Source organism: Crinia signifera, chromosome 6 (genome assembly GCF_055691185.1).
Source record: "Crinia signifera chromosome 6, ASM5569118v1, whole genome shotgun sequence".
Classification (NCBI taxonomy): Eukaryota; Metazoa; Chordata; class Amphibia; order Anura; family Myobatrachidae; genus Crinia; species Crinia signifera.
In genome coordinates, this window is record NC_139222.1 from 195,069,822 (window position 1) to 195,091,577 (window position 21,756).

At 42.4% G+C, this 21,756-nt stretch overlaps 2 protein-coding genes across 6 annotated transcripts in view; one reads left to right on the top strand and one right to left on the bottom strand.

Moving 5' to 3' along the window:
- The window catches only part of CUEDC2 (CUE domain containing 2), a 42,476-nt gene extending 25,929 nt beyond the window's left edge, over positions 1-16,547 (top strand). For 2 of the 3 annotated variants that reach the window (XM_083148514.1, XM_083148515.1), the window contains 5 exons: positions 3,209-3,321; positions 4,514-4,681; positions 6,234-6,286; positions 9,162-9,222; positions 10,216-16,547. In XM_083148514.1, coding sequence (XP_083004640.1) covers positions 3,209-3,321; positions 4,514-4,681; positions 6,234-6,286; positions 9,162-9,222; positions 10,216-10,362 — 542 coding nt within the window. In that variant the 3' untranslated portion in view covers positions 10,363-16,547. The remainder of the gene's footprint in view (positions 1-3,208; positions 3,322-4,513; positions 4,682-6,233; positions 6,287-9,161; positions 9,223-10,215) is intronic. The other variant, XM_083148516.1, reaches the window with a different exon arrangement.
- The window catches only part of FBXL15 (F-box and leucine rich repeat protein 15), a 29,223-nt gene continuing 22,722 nt past the window's right edge, over positions 15,256-21,756 (bottom strand). For all 3 annotated transcript variants that reach the window (XM_083148513.1, XM_083148510.1, XM_083148512.1), the window contains one exon: positions 15,256-19,881. In XM_083148513.1, coding sequence (XP_083004639.1) covers positions 19,692-19,881 — 190 coding nt within the window. In that variant the 3' untranslated portion in view covers positions 15,256-19,691. The remainder of the gene's footprint in view (positions 19,882-21,756) is intronic.

Below are 21,756 nucleotides of genomic sequence, written 5' to 3' on the forward strand. Positions count from 1 at the left end.
TCTCCTTTGCCTTATGGCAAGGTGCTCCATCATGCTGGAAAAGGCATTGTTCTTCACCAAACTGTTCTTCGATGGTTGGAATAAGTTGCTCTTGTAGGATGTTTTAGAACCATTCTTTATTCATGGCTGTGTTCTTAGGCAAAATTGTGAGTGAGCCCACTTCCTTGGCTAAGAATCAACCCCAAACATGATGCTTTTACTATTGGCATGACATAGGACTGATGGTAGCACTTACCTTTGCTTATCCAGACAAGCAATTTCCAGATGCACCAAAGGCCCTTATTCTGAATCGTGCGGTACGGCCCGCGTGCGGCCGTACCGCCGATGTTTTCAGTCTGCACATGCGCAGAGGTCAATCTGCGCATGTGCAGCCCAATTCGCCGCAGACGTAGTTCGTCCGCCGCAAAGGGGGCGTATAGGGGCGTGAGGGGCTTCATACCCTCATTTCCCTATGCATACGCCCCGCGTTTCATGGGCGTTCCCATGCAAACGCGGGGCGTATGCATGCTAATGAGGGTATGACGCCAGTGATGGGGGCGGGAAGCTGACGTCGCGGGATGTCAGCTCTCAGCCCCCATACAAGCTATCACACGGACGATTGTCCGTGTGGTCTCAGCTTGCGGGACCTGGTGGGGCGTGCGGCCCTGCCTTCGATGGTCGCCGACCATCGAATGCAGGGGGCAGCTCCCACCATGGTGGAGGCGTACGCCCCACCATTTTCTTGCGGATCGCCAGCCGTCCGTGTACGGACGGCTGTGGCGATCCGTATCGTGGGCGGGGATTGGTTTGTGCGGCCGGAGCACCGTGTGCGGCTCCGGCCGCACAGATCTGAATAAGGGCCAAAATGAAAAGGGAATCATCAAAGAAAATGACTTGACCCCCAGTCCTCAGCTGTCCAATCTCTGTACTTTTTGCAGAATGTCAGTCTGTCCCTCATGTTTTTCCTGGAGAAAGCGGCTTATTTCCTGCTCTTCTTGACATCAGGCCATCCTTCAAAAGTCTTTGCATCACTGTGCATGCAGATGCACTCACACCTTAATGCTACCATTCCTGGGCAAGCTCTGCACTGGTGGTGCCTCAATCCTGCAGCTAAATTATCTTTGGGAAATGGTCCAAGCGCATACTGGATGTTCGGTACTTGTTTCCTAGAACGGCGCCCACTAAGCAATTTGCTTAGTGGGCTATTCTGCGTAGGGAAATCGCATCGCATGGGCCATTTTAGGGCCATGCAATGTGCGATACAATGCGATTTTCCTATGTAATTTTATTCACTGCTTTCAGCCCCGGGGCATCACATCACATTGCATCTGCCGCAAAATCGCATGCGATTTTATAGGGTGTGCGATGCCATGATTGTATGTCCCAAAAATAGATTTAATGCACCCCCCCACTATCCTTGCCAACCCGAAGCGTGAAAGCGGCGGCGGAAGGCGTCCTCCGACTTTTTCATTATCCACATCGGCGTGGAGTTGATTTTATATAGTGTGGTGAGCGCAGCGAGCCACCGAGCCCGAAGCGTGGCGAGCGCACGCGGAATACCTGTAAGGTAATCCGCGGGGCTCGCCACGCCTCGGGCTCGGTGGCTCGCTGCACTATATAAAATCAACTCCACGCCGCCGTGGATAGTGGGGTAATAGTGGTAGTGGGGTAATGAAAAAGGCAGAGGATGCATTCCGCCGCCCCTTGTGGGGCTCGCCACGCTTCGGGGTGGCGTGGATAGTGGGGGGTGCATTAAATCTATTTTTGGGACATACAATCATATTATTGTATACCTAATGTCATGGCATCGCACACCGTATAAAATCGCATGAGATTTTGCGGGACATGCGATGCGATATAGTGGGGTACAATGAGGAAAAAAATACATGCGATTTCCCTACGGTTCCGTTCTAGGAAACAAGTACCGGATGTTCTTATGGCACCATGAAGCTTTCTTCAGGACTATTGAAATTCTCTCCATGAAGTTCTAAATGATCTGATAAATGGTTAATTGTAATAAGTAGTTGGGATAAATGGTTCAGGTGCAATCTTACTAGCAGCAATAATGCCGCCATGAAACTACACAAGTATTCTCAAAACTTGTGGCCATGGCTGCATATACAGAATACATTGCTGAGGGAAATATATTTTGCATGTGGGCTATAGGTGGAGCACAATTTGGAAGAAAGGTGGAAGAAATACACATCTGATAACTGGCCTTGAAACCTCACTGCAGTTTATCTTCAGATGTTTGCTGCCACCAACAGTAAATGACATATAGCACAATGGAAACCTACTTTAAATTGTGTAGGCAGCATAGTCACCCACCTGCTGTAAATTATACAGCTACTGGAAGTCTGAGGCTGTGTGAAAGCAGACACCAGCACACCGCATTCTATAATGGATCACTACACATTGAGATCTCCTCTCTGGTTACCAAATCACACTGTTGCTGTCATTATGGCAGCTGTTACAATCTCCACATGTTAAAAGTATTTTAATAGCATTGTTCATAGGGAACTTCTTAAGATGGTGATTAATATTGTAAATAGAATGAAAGTTTTACCGGTTGTCAGGCGGTGCGTGAACGTGGCTTCTTTCGTCAAACTCGAATAGAAAGTTAGTCAGAATCGCACAGTATTCAGCCACATACAATGTTGATGCGTGTCCCGCATATTTATTCAATATCACATAGAAAAATAGTGCAAGTCTATCTTTACTATCTCGCCTGTAGAATGAACTTGGCCTAGAGCCAAATAGCAAGATAGTCTAAGCCACGTATGCAAGGGCCAACGCTGGTTTCCGTGCTGAGCGACGTGCTAAGCACAGATCGCTCAGCACATCTTACGGCAGTAGCGATGCACACTGTAATGCTTTGTGCTGGGCAGGGCTTTGCCTATTGTTTACAGGCAAAAGCCTGCGATATAGCAGGAAACACAAGGCAAGCACTGTATTTCCCTGCGGGCGATGGCGACACGCGGGACCACACATCGTCATCACTGTTGGGCATACACACGAGCGATCAGTGCTCCATATCTAAGCTATCTAGTCAGATCGCTTAGAAATGGGGCTGAAATTGCCCCATTTGTATGCCCCTTGAATCTAAAGTACATCTAGTGCAGTGTGCCAATATCGAAGAAGTCAAAATTGGGCTTTCTGAAATTGTATTGCTACAGTATTAACATAAATAATTGTTTACAAAACTATTTTTTTGTTTTTATTCTTCAAGAAAACTGTTCCCCTGAAACATCTGTTGGGAAATCACTAGGGGCTACAGAATCTAAAGGCACAGAACCCAATGAACATAGAGAACAGGTACCACCAGAAGGAGCAGAGGCACAGGTACACTCACACAATGTGCTGTGGGATAGGATCGCTGCTTAATACATTCTTTATTACATACAACCTTTTCTATCCTGATTGTATATTTAGTGCATGCTCTGAATTCTAGTCCAGAGTATCCCATACGTGGCCCTCATGGCACCCTAACCATCCAGGTTTTAAGTATCCATGGCTCAGCACAGATGGTTAAGTCTAATTGACTGAGGTACTAATTAAGTCACCTGTGGCCAAGTAGTGGTCATTCAAGTGCCACTATAATGTATGTGTGACAAGGAATCACACCGGTTAATGATGAAGTCTGGTTCTTTATTCTCAGCAGGTAGACAGCATTCCAGGGTAACAGATTGGCATTTCTTAAGTTACAGCATGGCCGTTCTCACAATAAAGGTACTTCCAGAGAATCTCCAATGTAAACCCTGGACCTCCACAAGCCTATTGCCCTGGCACTAACTGCCACTGGGAGTCATGTCCTTCTGCCCTGAACACACATATAACAGGAAGCAGCAGGTGCTGCTAATCAGCCAGTGATTCACAATACATCCTAGGAAACCATGGACTGGATCTCCCTAGCCCTGCTGCTGCTGTACTAAATCCTGGACTGGATCTTCCACAGTACCCTCATGGGGAAGTATGCTGTCCCTGCCACAATGTAACATGGCACATAGCAAGGGGACAGCCATGATATTGACGTTTGGTTTGGCAATTGCTTTTGGGGGAAGAATTCTATGTTGAAGCTGTAGCTCTTTTAGTATATTGTGTACCGTAAGTGATGCAGGTTGTGTCAGAATGTTTTAATGGAAAATTACAGGTTGCTCGCCTATGCTGAGTGTGATGTACCTGCAATTTAATATTGGAGACTTGTTCAGTATAATCTGCGATCTGTATAGAGAAAAATAGATGTTGGTAAAAGTAATCCCTGCGCTGTAGCCTCCTGCTCCCCAATGTAGAAAGTCACCAATCTAGCAATGGGCAATGTCTTACAGCCACACTTTCTGTAGAAATGTGCTACATCATACAGCAATGGTAGCTTTTCAATGACTCATATACAGAATCCACTGTACCTCTGGTCTTTCTGTCCTATTATATAGGATATGGCACATTAGAAAACAGATCTTTCTGTAACAATTCTGGCACACAAGCTCTCTGCTATGTAACTAATCAAGTGCTTTTCTTTTGATCTCTATTCTCTCAGGAAAGAAGTGATGTGATGAGGAATGTGGATGTACTCCTGGAGATGTTCCCAGCATGCACTGTGCATCAGGCTGAGCAGGTGCTCTCTATGGCTAAAGGGAATCTGGAGGACGCCGTGCAGATAATAGTGGAGAACGAAGTGACATTTGATAGTTCATCTGAGCCACAGGTTGGTGACCATGTGGTTTCTGTTCCATGTAATGACATAATATAACTTTTTGGGGCATTTTAGAATTATAGCATTTATGTCTCAGAGGAACCATCTCTGTAATGGTGGCATTTCATTCTTACCAGTGCACCATTACTACACTGTGCATAATATCGTGTCGTATGATTTATATAAATCCCTTTTAAAGGGAAAACCATTAAAAACGGTGGATACATGTATAAAAGCTAATCTGCAAAGAATCAAGTTGGTAGTAGGAATTATTCCTCCATTTTTTTTTTAATGAACATTATATCTAAGAATTTATACTGGATATATATGCAGAGGCCATGGTGAGTGTTTACAGTACAAGTATAATAATCTATCTCCACCTTTATCAAGTACAATTTTAGGCTCTGTCTAAGGGGGTATTCAATGTGCTATTTATGAATGGGGAAATAGCGGCAGCTCCCTATTCAATGCTGTTTTTAGTGACCGTATTGAAGCAGGATCACGGCAGAACGGGCCCGACTTAGAAGCTGTTGGGCCCGTTCTGATGATAACGGCCGTGATCCCCGCCACAGCTGTTTTCGCAGCCACGCCCCCTTTGCACCGATCAGCAGACAGGACAATGAATCCCGTCTGTCGTTCAGCTGTCGGGCTGACCGCAAACGGGCCAGGATCACGGCTGTCGGCATGGATCGACAGCCGTGATCCTTGATTGAATTCCCCCTAAATGGTTCCTTTTGATTAGTTGCTATTTATATTTAAATCTGCATTAGGAAGAGAAATGTACACACATTTACAGTTGTTTTGTACTTTTAAGTCCAAAACCTGGGGCATATGTATTAAGCCTGGTGAATGTATGAAGTGGTGATAAGGGGGGATTGGTTGCCATGGGCCACTTCTCCTCAGGCTCTCTTCTCCTCCCTTACCACTGCTTCGTATATATGTATACCCCAGTGTACAGTAAGGAAGCTATGGCAAGGGGGGCAGCAGCACAGTCCTAGTGAGTTCAGTTAGTGTGTTCACCAGATAGACCACCAGTAGCAGGTACAGATGTGTCTTCTTACAGTGTGCTGCGATCTATACGCATGCTGATTGTGGCATAGCAGAATGTGTGGTCCTGCTATGCAATCACCTTAATGGTAGCCAGCGTGTGCATGCGCCCACCACTCCCTGCATGTGATGGGAGCCACCAGTGATGCAAATACATGCCACAATGCATTCAGATTATGATCCTGCTGTAGCAAGCTGTTATACGCAGCAAAGCTGTATCAGGACACATCTCTACACAGCAACCAACCAAATCTCTAAATGCTGGGGACAGCTGCCAGGAAACTATGCCACACATGGGCTACATGGCGGATAAACCTTGTGGCTGAATGAGCTGCCCCATAGTGTAGGGTTTCCCTTTATTGTAGATAAAAATACATAAATTGCACTATTAAGTCATTCTGGATATTGAAATGGGTACACTATTTGGGCATACTGGTTCTTTTTCTCAAGGAAATTCTAATGTAATGTGTCTAATGGGGAAACTTCTTACATCTCACTTTTTGTTTATTTACTCCAGGACTTGCAAAGAGCTCCAAAAAAAGAAGACTTGAAACACTTCATATTACAGAAGTAAGAAACAAAATCACAAAAAAATAGTAATTTTTCTCCTCACAATTAATGGCATTTTTAGACAGTTCTCTTCAACTTATGCTGATTTCACATTGCAAAATGATGGTTCACACTGGGACTTTTTTGAATGTTCACAATAATGCCAGTTCGCTGACTTCATCAGGGGGCGCGGCAGGGAGTCGGTGTGTCATTAGGGGCGGGGGAGGAGGTAGCGCTTAGAGCTGGTGCTGCTCCAAGCGCTGCCTCCTCCATAGTCTTAATGGGAAACGGGTCCCGTTTAAACCATTCACACCACTAAGCAACACGGCAACGAACCGGTAAGGACTCATGCCACACATCATAGTGCTCAATCTGCAATGCCGGGCCAAAAACTCTGCAACAGAAATACAAATCCTAAATACCTAGGGACTTCATATGCAAAGCCATGGAATCTCTACCTGTGGTGGATGTATTAAAGAACATGTATGCAACTTTTTTTTTTTTACGGATTAATTAAAAGATTTACAAATTATTTTGTGATGGTGATTGTCACCATCGGAATATCGTAAACGCAGTGACTGTGCTTTTCCCGTTGGCTGATCTTCTGAACAGCCACCAGGTTCATTTACAATTTCTTGCAGCGGCTAATGCCTGCAGCCAATGGGTGGAAGGCCCTGCCAGTGGTGTTTAGCAGCACAGCAAACACTAGATGGGATGGTGCAGGAAAGCAGGAGGTAGCGCTGAGAGAGGCCAATGTGGGAAGATTCTCTCCTTCGAGCTGCTTATACTTATCTGGTCACATCGTTTGCGAGCAGATGAGATAATGCACTTGGTGGTGTGATCACAACTAGTGGTTAACATGATCTATGAATTCTAGCCTGTGCGTTCATGATGTTATGAAGAATTTTTGAGAGTGCCTTCTCTTCCTCTCGATATATAACATTACATGAGCACCTTGGTAAAATATATTGAGGAATAAGAGTCCAAAGACTACTGCAGTCAGATTTACAATGTGGAATGAAATGTGGAACAAACAAGTATCCAGCAAAGTAGCATTTGCAGAAGGCGTTCACATTTGGGCGAGCGGACCTGGTATATCTCCCAATAATGTGTTTGTTTTAGTTAACTGATAAATCCTTGATACACAGTCCAGTCCCATGATGACTGCTAATAGGAGACTACAACATAGGGCAGTATTCAATGAGAATTTTGACGATGTGCAGCGAATCCTGTTTAGGATTCGCTGCACATTCGCCACTGCCCGCCGCGTTCCGGAGCCTCGTTGGCTCCAGTATTCAACAAGTCAGGGGCTCACTGCCCCTTGACCGGCGAATTTGAACTCCTGCGGCGATGCCGCAGGGAGCCTGAGGACGGCGGCAGGCAGGGAGATGGAAGTCTCCCTGCCTGCCCCAGAACGTTTGTGGGGGGGAGGTGGGCTCCCCGGGAGCCAGGCAGCACAGGCTGCCCCCGGGATAGCCAACAGGGGACCGGGTATTCACTACACCCGATTGTGCATATGTAATGATCGGGTGCAGTGAATATATGAATATCTAATGAGCGGCTCGGCTCCCGGCCCCCTGCTGGCTGCTCTTCACCATAAAAAGATAGTGATTGCTACTCGGTGAATCATGGCGATAAAAACCTTGAAATGTATCCGCCATCTGGTCATTGAATAGGGTGATTCACCGGTTTAGTCAAAAAATTGCCGTACAGCACGAAAATAGCACAATCGCCATAAAACATGGCGAATCAGCCTCATTGAATACTGCCCATAGTCTAGGTAGCAGGTAGTGACTACAGATCTAGCTAGGACACATCTGTTTAAAGTGGGGTACACACTCTGCCTAAAATCCAGTTCTGGGCTGCCTATTCCAATTATTGCACAGTGTGCACGCAGCACCTGGGCCCGACTCCTTGTTCAAAGACCAGTCCTATACGATTCTTGGTATCTGGACTGCTGCATGATGTTCGTAGGTACAGATGAGCAAATATTGTGGCGCAAATAGAGCATGTACAGTGATCGGCTGACAATGTGCACTTACAAAAAGTCACCTCGGTGATCTTTAGGGACGTTTATCATTTGGATGGAATGGTAAGAGTCACGTATTGCACTGGACATCGAATGTTCATAGGATCATTTCAGCCTGTTTCCAACTGAGCTGAGTACTCTACATTACATAAATGGTGTTTGTGTAAATCAGGCATGTCCAACGTTGGCCCTCCAGATGTTGTGAAACTACACATCCCAGCATGCTTTGCCACAGTTTTGCTATTAGAGAATGCTAAAACTATTGCAAAGCATGCTGGGATGTGTAGTTTTACAACATCTGGAGGGCCAATGTTGGACATGCCTGGTGTAAATGATCCGTTTCACTCCCCAGCAGCCAGCTTTCATGTTGGGATGGGAGGTTGTTAACTAACTATAGAGCAGGCAATGACCTGATTGCATATCAGTTTTTTAACCTTGATCAGTTGCTGTGCGGATGCTGTTCTATACTAAGCCTGTGGAAAGGGGCTTCAGATGTTAGTAACGGTGGCAAGTTGGCTAGATAATGTGTTTTGCCACCATGTTTCATTATTCGGAAATTGTACAGTGGTACTTTTGCATAAGATGGCATAATATACAATACAAATGTTTAAAACACAATAATAAACAGGCAGTATATTATTTATAGTTGTGCAAAAAAAAAAAGGTAACTATAGGAAACAAATTAACTGCTACCCCAGTAGAGACTTTCCTTCCCATCCTGTACAGCAGTTTCGAGGGGACAATTCTACATCTCACATAGACTACCCATACACTGCTGCTACATGAATTCCTTACAGAACAATTTAAAGACAAAATGCAGTATAAAAACATGTCGGAATATATGTGTTGTGGTTCTTTCTGCTGCAGATACATGATGGTTGACAGTGAAGAAGACAAAAAGACCCACAGACCATTGGCGCCTAAAGAGGTAAAGCCACACATGATGGAATTACAAGCTGCTCCTATACTATGCTCTAAGTACATAGATGAACAGAAAAACACATCCATTGCCCTGCTCCATATATTGAAACACAACTGTCCAGATAAAAATTTGCCACCATTCCTGTGAAATCTGCATCCCTTAAGGTACGCAGACATGGGGAGATATATTGCTTAGTGTACCATTTTCATCAGCGACCAGAGATGGTCACTGATGAAAGGGAACATCTGCCAAGGGAGCCGCAGAGGGAATCAGCTGGTCGCAGGAGCTTGCGATCATAAGTGGGCTAAAAACGGGAGCGTGCACCCAGCGATTTATCGCCGGTGCACACTCCAATTGCTGGCAATATGGTCGCTCAGCAACCATATTGCCAGTGATTTTTGCCCGATCTGAGATTAGCACTCCAGTTGTATGGATATCCTAATGTCTCACCTTGTTCCAAGGTTCTTTAGTCTAGGGGGTATTTTTTAATATGCTGTAGTTTGGCAAATTCCTTCTCAAATCAAAACCATGTGCACTGCAGGGGGCAGATGTAACATGTGCAGAGAGAGTTAGATTTTGGGTGAGTTATTTTGTTTCTGTGCAGGGTAAATACTGGCTGCTTTATTTTTACACTGCAATATAGATCTCACTTTGAAGAAAAACCCCACCCAAATCTAATTCTCTCTGCACATATTATATCTGCCCCACCTGCAGTGCACATGGTTTTGTCCATTTGAAAAGGAATTTGCCTTTGCGAGTGAACCAGAATAAGGGCCTATATGTATTATATTAATGCACATCTGCTTTTTTATTGTTATATTTATCTATTGCTAGATTGATACATTTGAAAATATTGGAAGTGGTTTTATTTGTCCTTTAACCTAGTTCTACATGTGATAGGGGTAATAGATTTAAGGAGTGCTGTAAATGACTGTATACACAGATCTTCTGTTTTACATAATCTATATATGTCATTGCCTTCTACTGTTGCAACTCTAGGCACCTAAAAAAATGGTCCGATACATTGACAATCAAGTGGTCACCACGAAGGGCGAGAGGTACAAAGATATGAAGAAACCGGAGAGCGAGGAGATGAAGAAAACCTATATAAATCTCAAGCCTGCAAGAAAATACAAGTTTCACTGAGAGGTAGCCGGACACAGGGGCCTCTCCAAGCTCTGATATGTGCACTGAATGGCTAGATAAGTTTACACTCTGTACCAGAGAAAAGAAATAGTTTGTTGCGTTTACAGTATCTATAACTATTTATTCACTAATAAGGGTTTCCATTACCATGAGTAAACCTGGGGAAACTTACATGTAAATATCTCCTATCGCCAGCTATTTCCATGTGTCAGTAAATTGTATTTTCCTTTTGTGTTTGCTCTTGGGAAGAAAGTTTGTCATTGTGACACTGCTCTGAGCTGTTCCTGAACACACACCGCTATGAATTCCAATAGTAGTATGACACTGGAACATCCCGGTAACCGAGCAGCACAATTAACCTAGCTGGTTCAGTCTGTCAGCACTGTCACATGTGTTGGAAACAAAAACCTTTTATGCAGTGTTCTGACTAGCTACGTAATGCAAAGTACCATACAATGTGCCACTGACATAGAGAGATGACTGTATGTGGAATTTTCTGATGTTTTATGGTCCCTTCCTATTATATAACACATGCATGTATATTTGTGGTCGCTGTTTCGCCTCATGATGCCTCCTTATGTCTCTTGTGAGTTTGGAGATGATCTAACAGCCACTGGATGGGAATGATGATGATGTGGATTTACAGGTCTCTGTGTTCAAGTTTCCATTAGATGAGGTCAGACAGTCCAATAACATGGAGAACAGGTGCAGCACTGAGCTAGAAAGATCATTGTAACCCTGCCTTCAGCTATTCCTAAACACACAGCGGTGACTACCAATAGGAGTTGGGCCCGCGTGTTGGAGATTGATTTTAATAGCTATTATTCTACCAAACCAGGTGATATAATAAGATTGGCATCTGAACAGGTCCACCTTATAGAGGAGGAGGGGATCCTAGGAATTCAGTACACAGTGTAGTTGGTGTGATCATGACAGATTTTTCCTTGGTAAAATCCATGCTTTATTAGCAGGAACTTGTTGGCGCATAAAGGTGGATGCAACTGCAAGGTGGTACATTGATGAGCCCCATGGCACGGAGAGGGTTTAGTGAGTTTAGACCAGGGCTGGGCAATTGCGGCCCTCCAGATGTTGATGAACTACACATCCCAGGACGCTTTGCATTAGTTTTTATATTTGGCCATGCTGAAACTGATGCCGGGCATGCTGGGATGTGTAGTTCATCAACATCTGGAGGGCCACAATTGCCCAGCCCTGGTTTAGAGGGATGACCTGTGTGAGTCCCTCACTGTCAGCAGTACACCAATGTTGTGTACTGCACTCTATAATGGGCTTCTCTCCTGATCGCTCCATGTAACTATCACATCATATATATGTTCCTCACGAGTGCATCATACTAATTGTACTCCGTCTAAAGGGTATTGCATGTACATTTTATAATGGCCGATGGCCCAAGTTTGTCTTTAAGATGTTTTTTTTTTTTTTTTTTTTTTTTTTTTTTTTTAATATTTTATTATTTTTCAAAAAGAACAATAACATACTTTAGGCATCCTCGTATAGCATACGTGCCTACATATATTACATACATTACATATAAAACACACATTACATACAAATACATACATTACATATAGAACATTTAAAAAAAAAAAAAAAGAAAAGAATCTGCATTACCCTAGCCTTCCATGTAACCTCTTTGTATATATATCCTTCTATTCTAATTCTTTTAAAATGGGTGTGCCCCAGTTCTTGCTATCTCCGAATTATACCAGGACAACTCTTTTATAGCTTGTCTCAGGGATTCCTTGGTTTCGGGGGTTAGAGATTTGACATATGGCATCCAGATCGAGAACAGTTTCTCTGCTTTTTTTCCCTTGTTTAAAGACATCTCTAGCCAATCCATTTGAAACAGGTGGGCAATTCGGGGTTCTAATAGCTTTATATTCAGAGTGTTGCTTTCTACCCATTGTGATAGGATTGTTTTGCGTGTTGCAGCAAATATTTTTGCTATAAATGTCCTTTGGCCATATGTCAAGCCTATATCCCCCGTTTGGTTATATATATCCCATAAAGCCCATTCTGGTGTCAGCTGTATATTTATACTATATTTGGTTGATATATATCTGCAGACCTCCTGCCAGAACCTATCTACCTCTGGGCATCTCCACATGCAATGCATTATGTCTGCATCTAACATTTTGCATTTGAAACACGCTGAGTCTATTGCTATGCCCATCTGCCATCTTCGTTTTGGCGTATAATACGCTCGGTGTAACAATTTGTATTGCATCTCTGCATATGTGGCAGAGACTAGTGTCTTGTTCAGGCGTACGAATGCTTTTAGAATTATTTGTGGTGTTGTGCCTGGGAGGTCGTTTGACCATTTTATGAACCCTGCACTTGTTTCCTCCGTCAATATTTGTTTCTTAAGGTATGGATATATCACTGAAGTTTTGTTTGTTTTATTTTTATTTATGTTTTTTATCATATTGTCTAAATTTTTTCCCTCATCCAACCTTGATATTTCTATCATGGCACTTAGGACATAACTTCTCAGCTGAAAGTATGCAAACATGGGTATTTTAATATCTACGAATTTTTCACATAACGCCTGATGTGTTAGTATAGTTGTACATCTTTCGTCCATTATATGGTATAACAGGCGCATTCCTGCTCTATCATAGCTTTTAGTCATCCTAGCGTCCTGAAGTATTGGCGAGCCTGTTGCCATGTTGTATAATAATGGTTGGAATAAGGTTTTATATGGAGACATTTTTAATTTAGAGCGGCTAATTCGCCATGCTGCACAAGTCGCCGCTAGTAACGGATTGCCATTTATTTTTGATGGATATTTTGACGGCTTCATATGCAGCAGGCTGGTCAATGGTACTTCTGGACAGAGTGCTTGTTCTATCTCCAGGTTTACATAGCTTTCAGTCGAGTGTACCCAATCTAATGCGTACCTCAGATTTGCTGCCAGCGTGTAGCTCTTAATGCATGGTAAGTTTATGCCACCCAATGAGGCTTGTTGGGTTAATTTATACATCGAGATTCTGGGTTTCTTCCCTTCCCATATAAATCTACTAATTGCTTTGTTTAATATTTGTATATCCGAATCCCTGATCATTAATGGGAGTGTCTGAATGACATACAGCAAACGGGGGAAGGATATCATTTTTACTAGCTGGCATCTTCCTATATAAGATATTGGTAAGGACCTCCAAGCCCGTAAATCTGCTAGAATTTTTGTTATTATGTGAGAATAGTTTGCCCGGTATAAGTCTGATAGATTTGCTGTTATTATAAGTCCAAGATATGTAATATGATGGTCTGCCCATAGAAACGGGAACTCATTTGTCCATCCTGTTTTCGCCTCTCTATGTAGGGCCAGTGCCTTTGTTTTTAACTTGTTAATCGTAAATCCCGATATGCGTTCAAATTCCCCTAAAGTTTTTAATAAACCAGGGAATGCTTTTTGTGGGTTCGTAAAATAAAGAAGGAGGTCATCTGCGTAAGCAGATACTTTCAGTTCCGTTGTTCCAAATTGAACCCCCTTCCATTCTTTTTGTGAGTGAAATATTCTAATAAGCGGATCTATCGCTAGATTAAATAACAGGGGTGATAATGGACAAGCCCAAGTTTGTTGGCCCAAGTTTGTCTTTAAGATGTGTTTTATTGATTTAGGAAACTAGGAAGAATGGGTACAAGTTGATGGGGATCATATTTGAAAGCAAGAGCATCTAGTAGTGAACTGCTAACACTGCTCCTCTCCTTTATGGGGGGATTCACATGTTTTGCATGCTGACGGCCACTGGCTGGTGCCCAACAGAGCAAATAAAGTGTTGCTCTGTTCAGTTGCGCACAGCCATTGTTGCTGACATTACTGTTATTATGTCCTGCTGGGACTGTAGTTGCTTAATAAGGCCTCAGCGCTAAATGTGGCCTTTATTATATAGGATGTGACCACCCCAATTTAATGTTCCTGAAGTATAGTGGGAGAAAGCCTGTATAACTGCGCCTTTAACAAAAATAAAAATAATTTTGTTTGAGGAGAAAAAAAATAATCTTTCCATGCCTCTACTATTATTGAACCCATCCAGATCCACTTTGTGTTTCATTATTCATTCTCTTCCTGCTTGAAACAAGGTCAGACGGTTATGTTGCCCCTCCCTTGTGTAATTTCCAAACAGAGCAGTATTTCTAACCTTGGCCTCACACTAATGGTCCCGGTATTAAAGAGGTGTCCTTTATACAGAGTTGCAGGTTCGCTCCCGCTAAGTATAGACTTCAATGGGAGTTTGCGGGCACATGCACCCACCGCTCATTCTAGTCTGTGAGTTGCATATACGCATGCGTTCACATCGCGAGCCCTCTACAGCAAGATGCTATACTCAGCAAAGCTGTAGCAGAACATATTTGCACTTGGGCACAAGTAACTGAGATAGTAGATCAGTAATTTTGAGTTCTCCATCTGTGATAGAGCCTGGATATCCTCACAACTTGGACTGTTTGTGTGCCTTGGAATACTTGACTGATGGGGGAAACGGCCACTGGCGAACACAGACAGTAGTACATTGATGTACTGGAAGTAAACTTTTTTTTTCTTCTTTCTTTATGGTTGAGCCTCACCCAAAAAAAAATATATATTTTGTTTGTGCAGGTTTCCTTTAGAAATTTATATTAATGGGTATGAAAATGAAGTGGTCACCGCAATACCTTTTCATATAAGTATAATCTTAGGGTGTGGCATTTGCAAGATACTATTGGGGTGGGATACTGCGTATGTAGTCAGTGAAAGTGATATAAACTCCCTTATTGTAATTTGTTTTGGCAAATTGCAATAGTCCATAAACCAAAAACTTTTCTTCCTTATACTAATGCTTTATAGAAGGAAGAAAGACCTTGACATTATACAGTAGCTGTTTATTTGTTTAGGTTATCTGAATAAATTTCACCCCATTCTTCCTGAAGCAACTCCCATGAGTTGGATTGGCTTGTGGTCACTACTTGCGTACCATATGGCCAAGCTGCTCCCACAACAGCTCAATGGGATAGGAGATCTGGTGACCCCCCCCGATACTGATAAATATACTGGGTTACAGTATGCATTTAAGATTTAGTCAAAGAGAGCCAATAGTCTAAAGCTGGCCAGAGAACCCGCAGTTTGGGTGATATTCCCAGTTTTGCAGCATAGAGTACATTATGTAATCCAACTGACATTGATTGGATCAGTATTCATCCAGTTGGCCAGTCTGGTAGGAAGACCTCTGTTGCCCTGTGTGTTATCCAGCTACTTATTCCAATCCAGCCACTGTCATTCAGCAGCATTGGCCCTCGTGAGGCTGCTGTAAATGACAATAGGAAACACAAGGTGTTCTTTGTAAACAAAACTCAAATGTGCGGTAGCATCATAGCAACCAGAAACTTGTCTCAGAATATATCTAGTATTAGATCAAGCAAACTGTTTATAGTGTATAGTTGTGACTTACTGACATTTTTGGTACCCACTACTGTTGTGTTATTCTTATGTCAATGTTACACATTTACAGCACACATATGGTTTAATATATGTTCCTTTAATACTTTGCTTCCCCAGTCATGTGAAAAAGTATATTTACAGTGTTTTTGGTTTTTCAGATCCTTACCCTTTGCTGTATTTTATATACTATTTTCATTATGGGTTTATTAGAAATCAATAGATGCTACACACATCACAAAACAAAGCAATACTCCTAAGCAATAACACCCTTTATATCGCAGTGTACGACTCATACAGCCTCCTAGTTTTATGTACAGCAATTACATTGGTCAATACTTAATGAAAACATTTTGATGAAGTTTTCTTTAAATGGAGCAAAACGAAAAATTGTATAAATCGCTTTATTATTTTTTTCTTCAGAAAACAAGGAGACAGATCTTTAAGCTTAATGTTTGCTGTGCATACAGATGATTTAATTTGCGATTCAACAAAATATCAATTGAATATTTTGTAACCTAAAGCATCTATTTATTGCATTAGCCAATATGCTGTTTGGTCAGTATGCCGACATTGTTGTAGTACAGCAGTAATAAAACTGACAGGCAATGTGGCTGATCTTATGTTATCTATAGTTCTCCAGTGTCACAGTAATGATGTAACAGCCCTGCTTTATAAAGGAGCGTGGAATGAACGTGGGCGTAAGAGCTGCAGGGGAAATGTGAAATGGATGAGGGGGGGGGGGGGGGGGGGACTGAGATAAGTGTGTGTGTGTTTAAGTTTATAAATTGCAATACATTTTTTAGGGGGGCATCCAATTACCTGCGATTATTGAATGCGGGTTATTGCCGCACCAGGAACTATCCAATTAGTCCTGTTAAGCAGGAAACAGGTAGAACCAAATCCTCCAAAAGCAGCCCCGATTTTGAGCGAAAACCGGGTAACGGCGGCTGAAAACACACAGGATGTACTGAACCTGTGTGTTTTCAGGATAATATGTATTTTGGAGCAATGACCTAATTTAGATCCCCGATTTTTCTTCAGCAATAATTGGATACCCCTGTTGATTTTGATGGGAATATTTGCATGCTCGGCCTACTCCCAACCTCCAGCTTAATGGTAGAAGTAGGATTTAATAATGGGCAAAAGGGTGGGGTAGGTAGAAGCAGTAGACTGATGAAGGGGGTATCTCTTGTAGTTAGACAAGCATTGCAGTGTCCAATATACAGGACTGTTGATAATAAGATGTTTTGTTTAGATGGAGCCAATATGTGCCTGTTCACTAGTCTCCCATAGCACCAGTTTCAGGAGTTTCATTTGTTTATCTTTACAGTGCAGGTTGAATGGGAACTATCCTAAAAGTGACCTAGAATCGTACATTTGGGGGGGGGATATAACCATACAACGGAAACACAGTACAGCAGTCCCACAGACTGTACCTATGTTAGCAGGCCTTTCTGAAGACCAGAGCTTCCAATAGACCAACTGACTAACCACGCATTGCCAAAATATGCTAACGCTGAATGCAGAATAACTACTCACGTGCAGCATATATCCTACATGTTGCCTTTAATAGCAGAACTATACTGTATATATGTTCTGCACCCTTGATTTCTCAGTACAGCTAATATTAGATTAGAATTTGTTGGCAGGTAAGAACCATGTTGTACAAAATATAAAATGTGTGTATTTATTTCGTTTTCATATGATTGTAAAGTTCAATAAATGGCACATTCCATCACAGTGTTCAGACTCATTGTGATTATTTTTTCATTCCTAAAATGTATGAATCTTCCTCCTGCTCTGAGATCTTGCAGCTATTTCTGAGTTATTGCAACCTGTTTAACAAAGGTACTGTAACCACATGATCTGGTGCATAAAGGCAGATCTGCATGATGCTGTAGGGTATACAATTGTTTGCCCTTCATTGAGTGGAGATTTTTCAAGTTATTCCTGGTTTAGAGATATGGCTTGTAATTCAGCCCAGCCGAATATGGATAAGAGGTAAAGAACATTAGGGCCCTATTAAGGGTGGATTGCATAAGCAATCTAACCCGCAGTTTCCTGGTTTTTGTAAAACTGTGCGCGCACAGGACTCGTTCTGCACATGTGCAGAATTGGGGGGATATACAGTAACTCTACAGCCATGCATCGCAGTATTGGGACCGCTTCTGCCTGACAGGAAGAGGTGTTAGAGGGGAGGCCAGAGGTGGATGGGAAACCGGGCGCGTGACAAGGCCAGGTAACCGTTTTATTTGGCCTCACAAAGCCCTCTGTGACTGCAAACCTGCGTAAGGACAGACTTGCTTATGCTGCAATTGAAGATGAACATCCCAACTGATGGTTGCAATGTTCATCCCAAACTACAATTGCATTGCAGTTTTAGTAATGGCAAATGCGGGCAGAGGGTGGTATGCACCTCCTGCATTTGCACTGCTGAGGATTGCATATGCTCAACTGCTGCAAGCAGCTTCTCATATGTGATCCATACTGAATGAGGGCCATAGTCCAAAAATAATAATAGGTCAGACTTTGATGGTGCATGTACATCGGACTCATTAATCCCATTAGTGGCTGTACAAAGTACATATACAGACTTGCTCACCACAAAAAAGGTGAAAATCAGCGTTATGGAAAAATGGTGCATTGTATCTCCACATCTCTCACTTCCAATAGCTTATGTACTGATAAAAGATGATCAATAACATTGTGTCTAACCCTTTAAGTGCCAACATCTCTGAGAGATGCGCAAAATATCCACTAAAAATGCCAGCATCGCTCACATATGTTATATAAATTCAAATAAAAACTGTTGTCTAAAAATAGATTATATTTCCTATATAAAGGTACATTACAGGTCACTATAATGAACATAAATGTTTGCTTGACAATTTTTACACCAATTTTGACAAATTCACTTGGCACTCAAAGGGTTAAGAGTATATGTAACTCATCAACGTATTTACTATGAACGTGATCTAGAGATGTATGTAAATGCAGCGGATATGCAAATACATGCAACTGATAGCATGCATGGGTTTCTATCGAGACGCCCACCGGATGCATCACATCTACTTCCTGAGTAACCCTTTGGTCATGCAGACTGGCCACAGGAATTGGGATGCCAGCACCATGTTTTGTGCATATGTGATTGCAATTGTAGGCTGAGACGCTCCCTGGAAATGATTGCAACATCCCTGTATATTTTGCAATTGTCCCTGACTAGGTACCTTGTCGCATGGGACCGTGACCCATACTTAGTCTGCCTAGAATCACTCCGATCCATAAATATCTGCCCTGCCTACAGCTCCGAATCAGGCCCTAGAGCTCTCATAATTTGGTACAGCATAGCTGCAATTGCAGGTTTCTTATTCTGTAACTTACTGAAAGTGAAATAAATATAAAACTACTTTTATGAAATCATATTTACAGTTTATTAAATATTTAACCACAGAATACATCAGGCAAACGACTTAACTCTAGCACTCATATTCACAAGCTATACTGTGAGCCTTGTCTGCAGAGGAGCCCCACTCCAAATGCTGCATGAGGTTGGCTAGAGAGAGTGACACTGTGTATATATATCTTATCTGGTTCTGCAGTAATAAATAACCCATCCGTAGTCTCACCAGCGGGGTAGTCTGCTGTAAAAGGTCAACAAATCAAAGATCCTGATGTGCTAATAATCACCATCAACCTCCTATTGAATTATGGCAGTAAATCTCCGCTGCCTGCAGCCACAAAGTAATGTCCTCTGTCCTTACAGCACCTTATGAAATGTTTACTGCCAGTATAAAGTCTGGCTGTATACTGCGCCGGTATCGTCGTGTTATGGCACGTGATTGCATTCCTCATGGTGGTGAATAAGATGTGTAGCCTTGCTCTGGAAAGATTTCTATATTTGCAGGTTAATAAATGGCGCAAATCCGACAACATCCTGCAACAGAACCAATGCTCTCTGTAAGGGAGGCTCCACGTCCAAAGTGACATCTCTCTTCCGCAGGTTTCCTAGACTGGTTTCAGTCACGTTGTGACAATGCTTTACTTTGAGAGATTTCAGTTTGGTACAGTACTCTGCTAGGGTCCTGCAGGGGGGGAAAAAACTATTGTTATACCACAAAACAAATGAAGCTTTCTAAAATCTGGGATTAAAGTTATATGTAATGTTAAGGCTTATGAGGTACTATAAGTGATTAGACTGATACAGAGGCATAAACGTAAGACCGCTGTCACATCCCTGCTTGCACTGAGCTTATTTTTGTTGGAAAATGTTTTTTTAATCACAAGCAGAAGTGACAAACTTATTGACAAATTGTGAACGTTTGTGTTAAAAAAAAAAAAAAGAAAGCACACAAATTTTCTGATTTTCAACACAAACTTTCTCCAGCGAGTGCCCCAATTTAGGAATACTTTATCTCTCTCTCGTTGAAACATAGAAGTAGACCCTAGGCCAGTGGTTCCAAAACCTTCTTAATCAGGATTTGTTCAAGGCGCCCCTAGTTAAAAAGTTTCTTATGGATAAATAAAAATGATAAAAGTAAATTGTGCTTAACGGTCACCCTCAAATTCAGCTATGTGGTGGGGAACATAGCTGTGGTTCTAATTGTCCATATATTTTATCATTGGCAGCCACCAGCACTGGTTTTGCCTATCACTGAGCATAAATAATTTGTGGACCCCCAACCTGAGGCACCCTTGCAAACCCTAGGCCTTGCCAGGGGAATGGGCAGGTGTGGAAAAGTCTGTAAGTGGTAGTACAGGTTTTAGGCCACCTTTGCTCAGTAAGTGCTATCAGAGTGGGGAGTATCTTTGTGGCTTTTGATTAATGTTTTCTGTAAAACAACTCAGATTTAAGCTGTATGTTAATGATATGTACAAAAGTAAAATTTTCTACAGCACAAACTAATCAGAATATAAAAATATCCTTTATCGGAGATGATCAAATAAAAAAAAAGTATCTACTGCCATGGCTGACTTCCCATTCTGCGACTATTCGTAATCTGTTTACAGGACGGTACAAGAGATTTCCCAATACCTAATTTGCCCTCTCAGATGATTTAAATAAACAACTGCCCTGAATAAGATTATTATTCAAGATTTAGGGGGATATTCAATCACCGGCAAGCATCTCCCATCGGGGAAATACCCGCCGGGCCCTATTCAATACGGTCTTTCCCGACAACATTGAGCAGGGTATCTCGGCAGAACGAGCCCGAAATCACAAGCTGTTGGGCTTGTTCTGCCGAGAACTCGTGGGCACGCCCCCTTCTTGCTCCCTGGCAGGTGGAACATTGAAAACCGCCTGCATGTTTTTGGTCAAGCTGACCGAGAACGGGACTGGGTCACGGTGGTCGAGCAAGCTCGACTGCCGTGTCCCCCACATTCAGTTCACATAAAGTCCTTCAGTTCCCGACAGACTTTTTTGGGAACGCACAAGGGTTTTGATAATGCTGAACGGCGGCTGTGAGCACAGAAGAAACTGTGGGGTCATAGATATAAGCACATGGTACTTTGCATTTGAGAAACTGGGTAAATTAAGATTTTCAATGGATTAAAATTCCACTAATTTTCAAAGGCTCCATAAATGATTTATGACTTCACTTCTGAAACATTAATAGATATTTCTCCTGCAGAGCAACACCAGATTTAAATCTAACACTTGTGTGATTATTTATTTAATGGTCTTTGAAAATCCCATTGTAAGCACATACAGAACAAAGATTTTGCCTGCAGCCCAAGATTATTGTTGGTGGGTAGCTTTAAATAGTATTACACCGGAAGTGGATGCTTTTTTGTAGCAGTCTGCTTGGAATAGCTATTTCTGGAGACAGGCTTTAAATGTGTTTTTGTAACCTGATGTGATCCTCACCTACGTACTGTACTTCTGAATATGTTAAAGATGTATTGTTCTGCAGATATTACAAGTGGAACAATGGTCACTAATTGTAAGTACGTTAGAT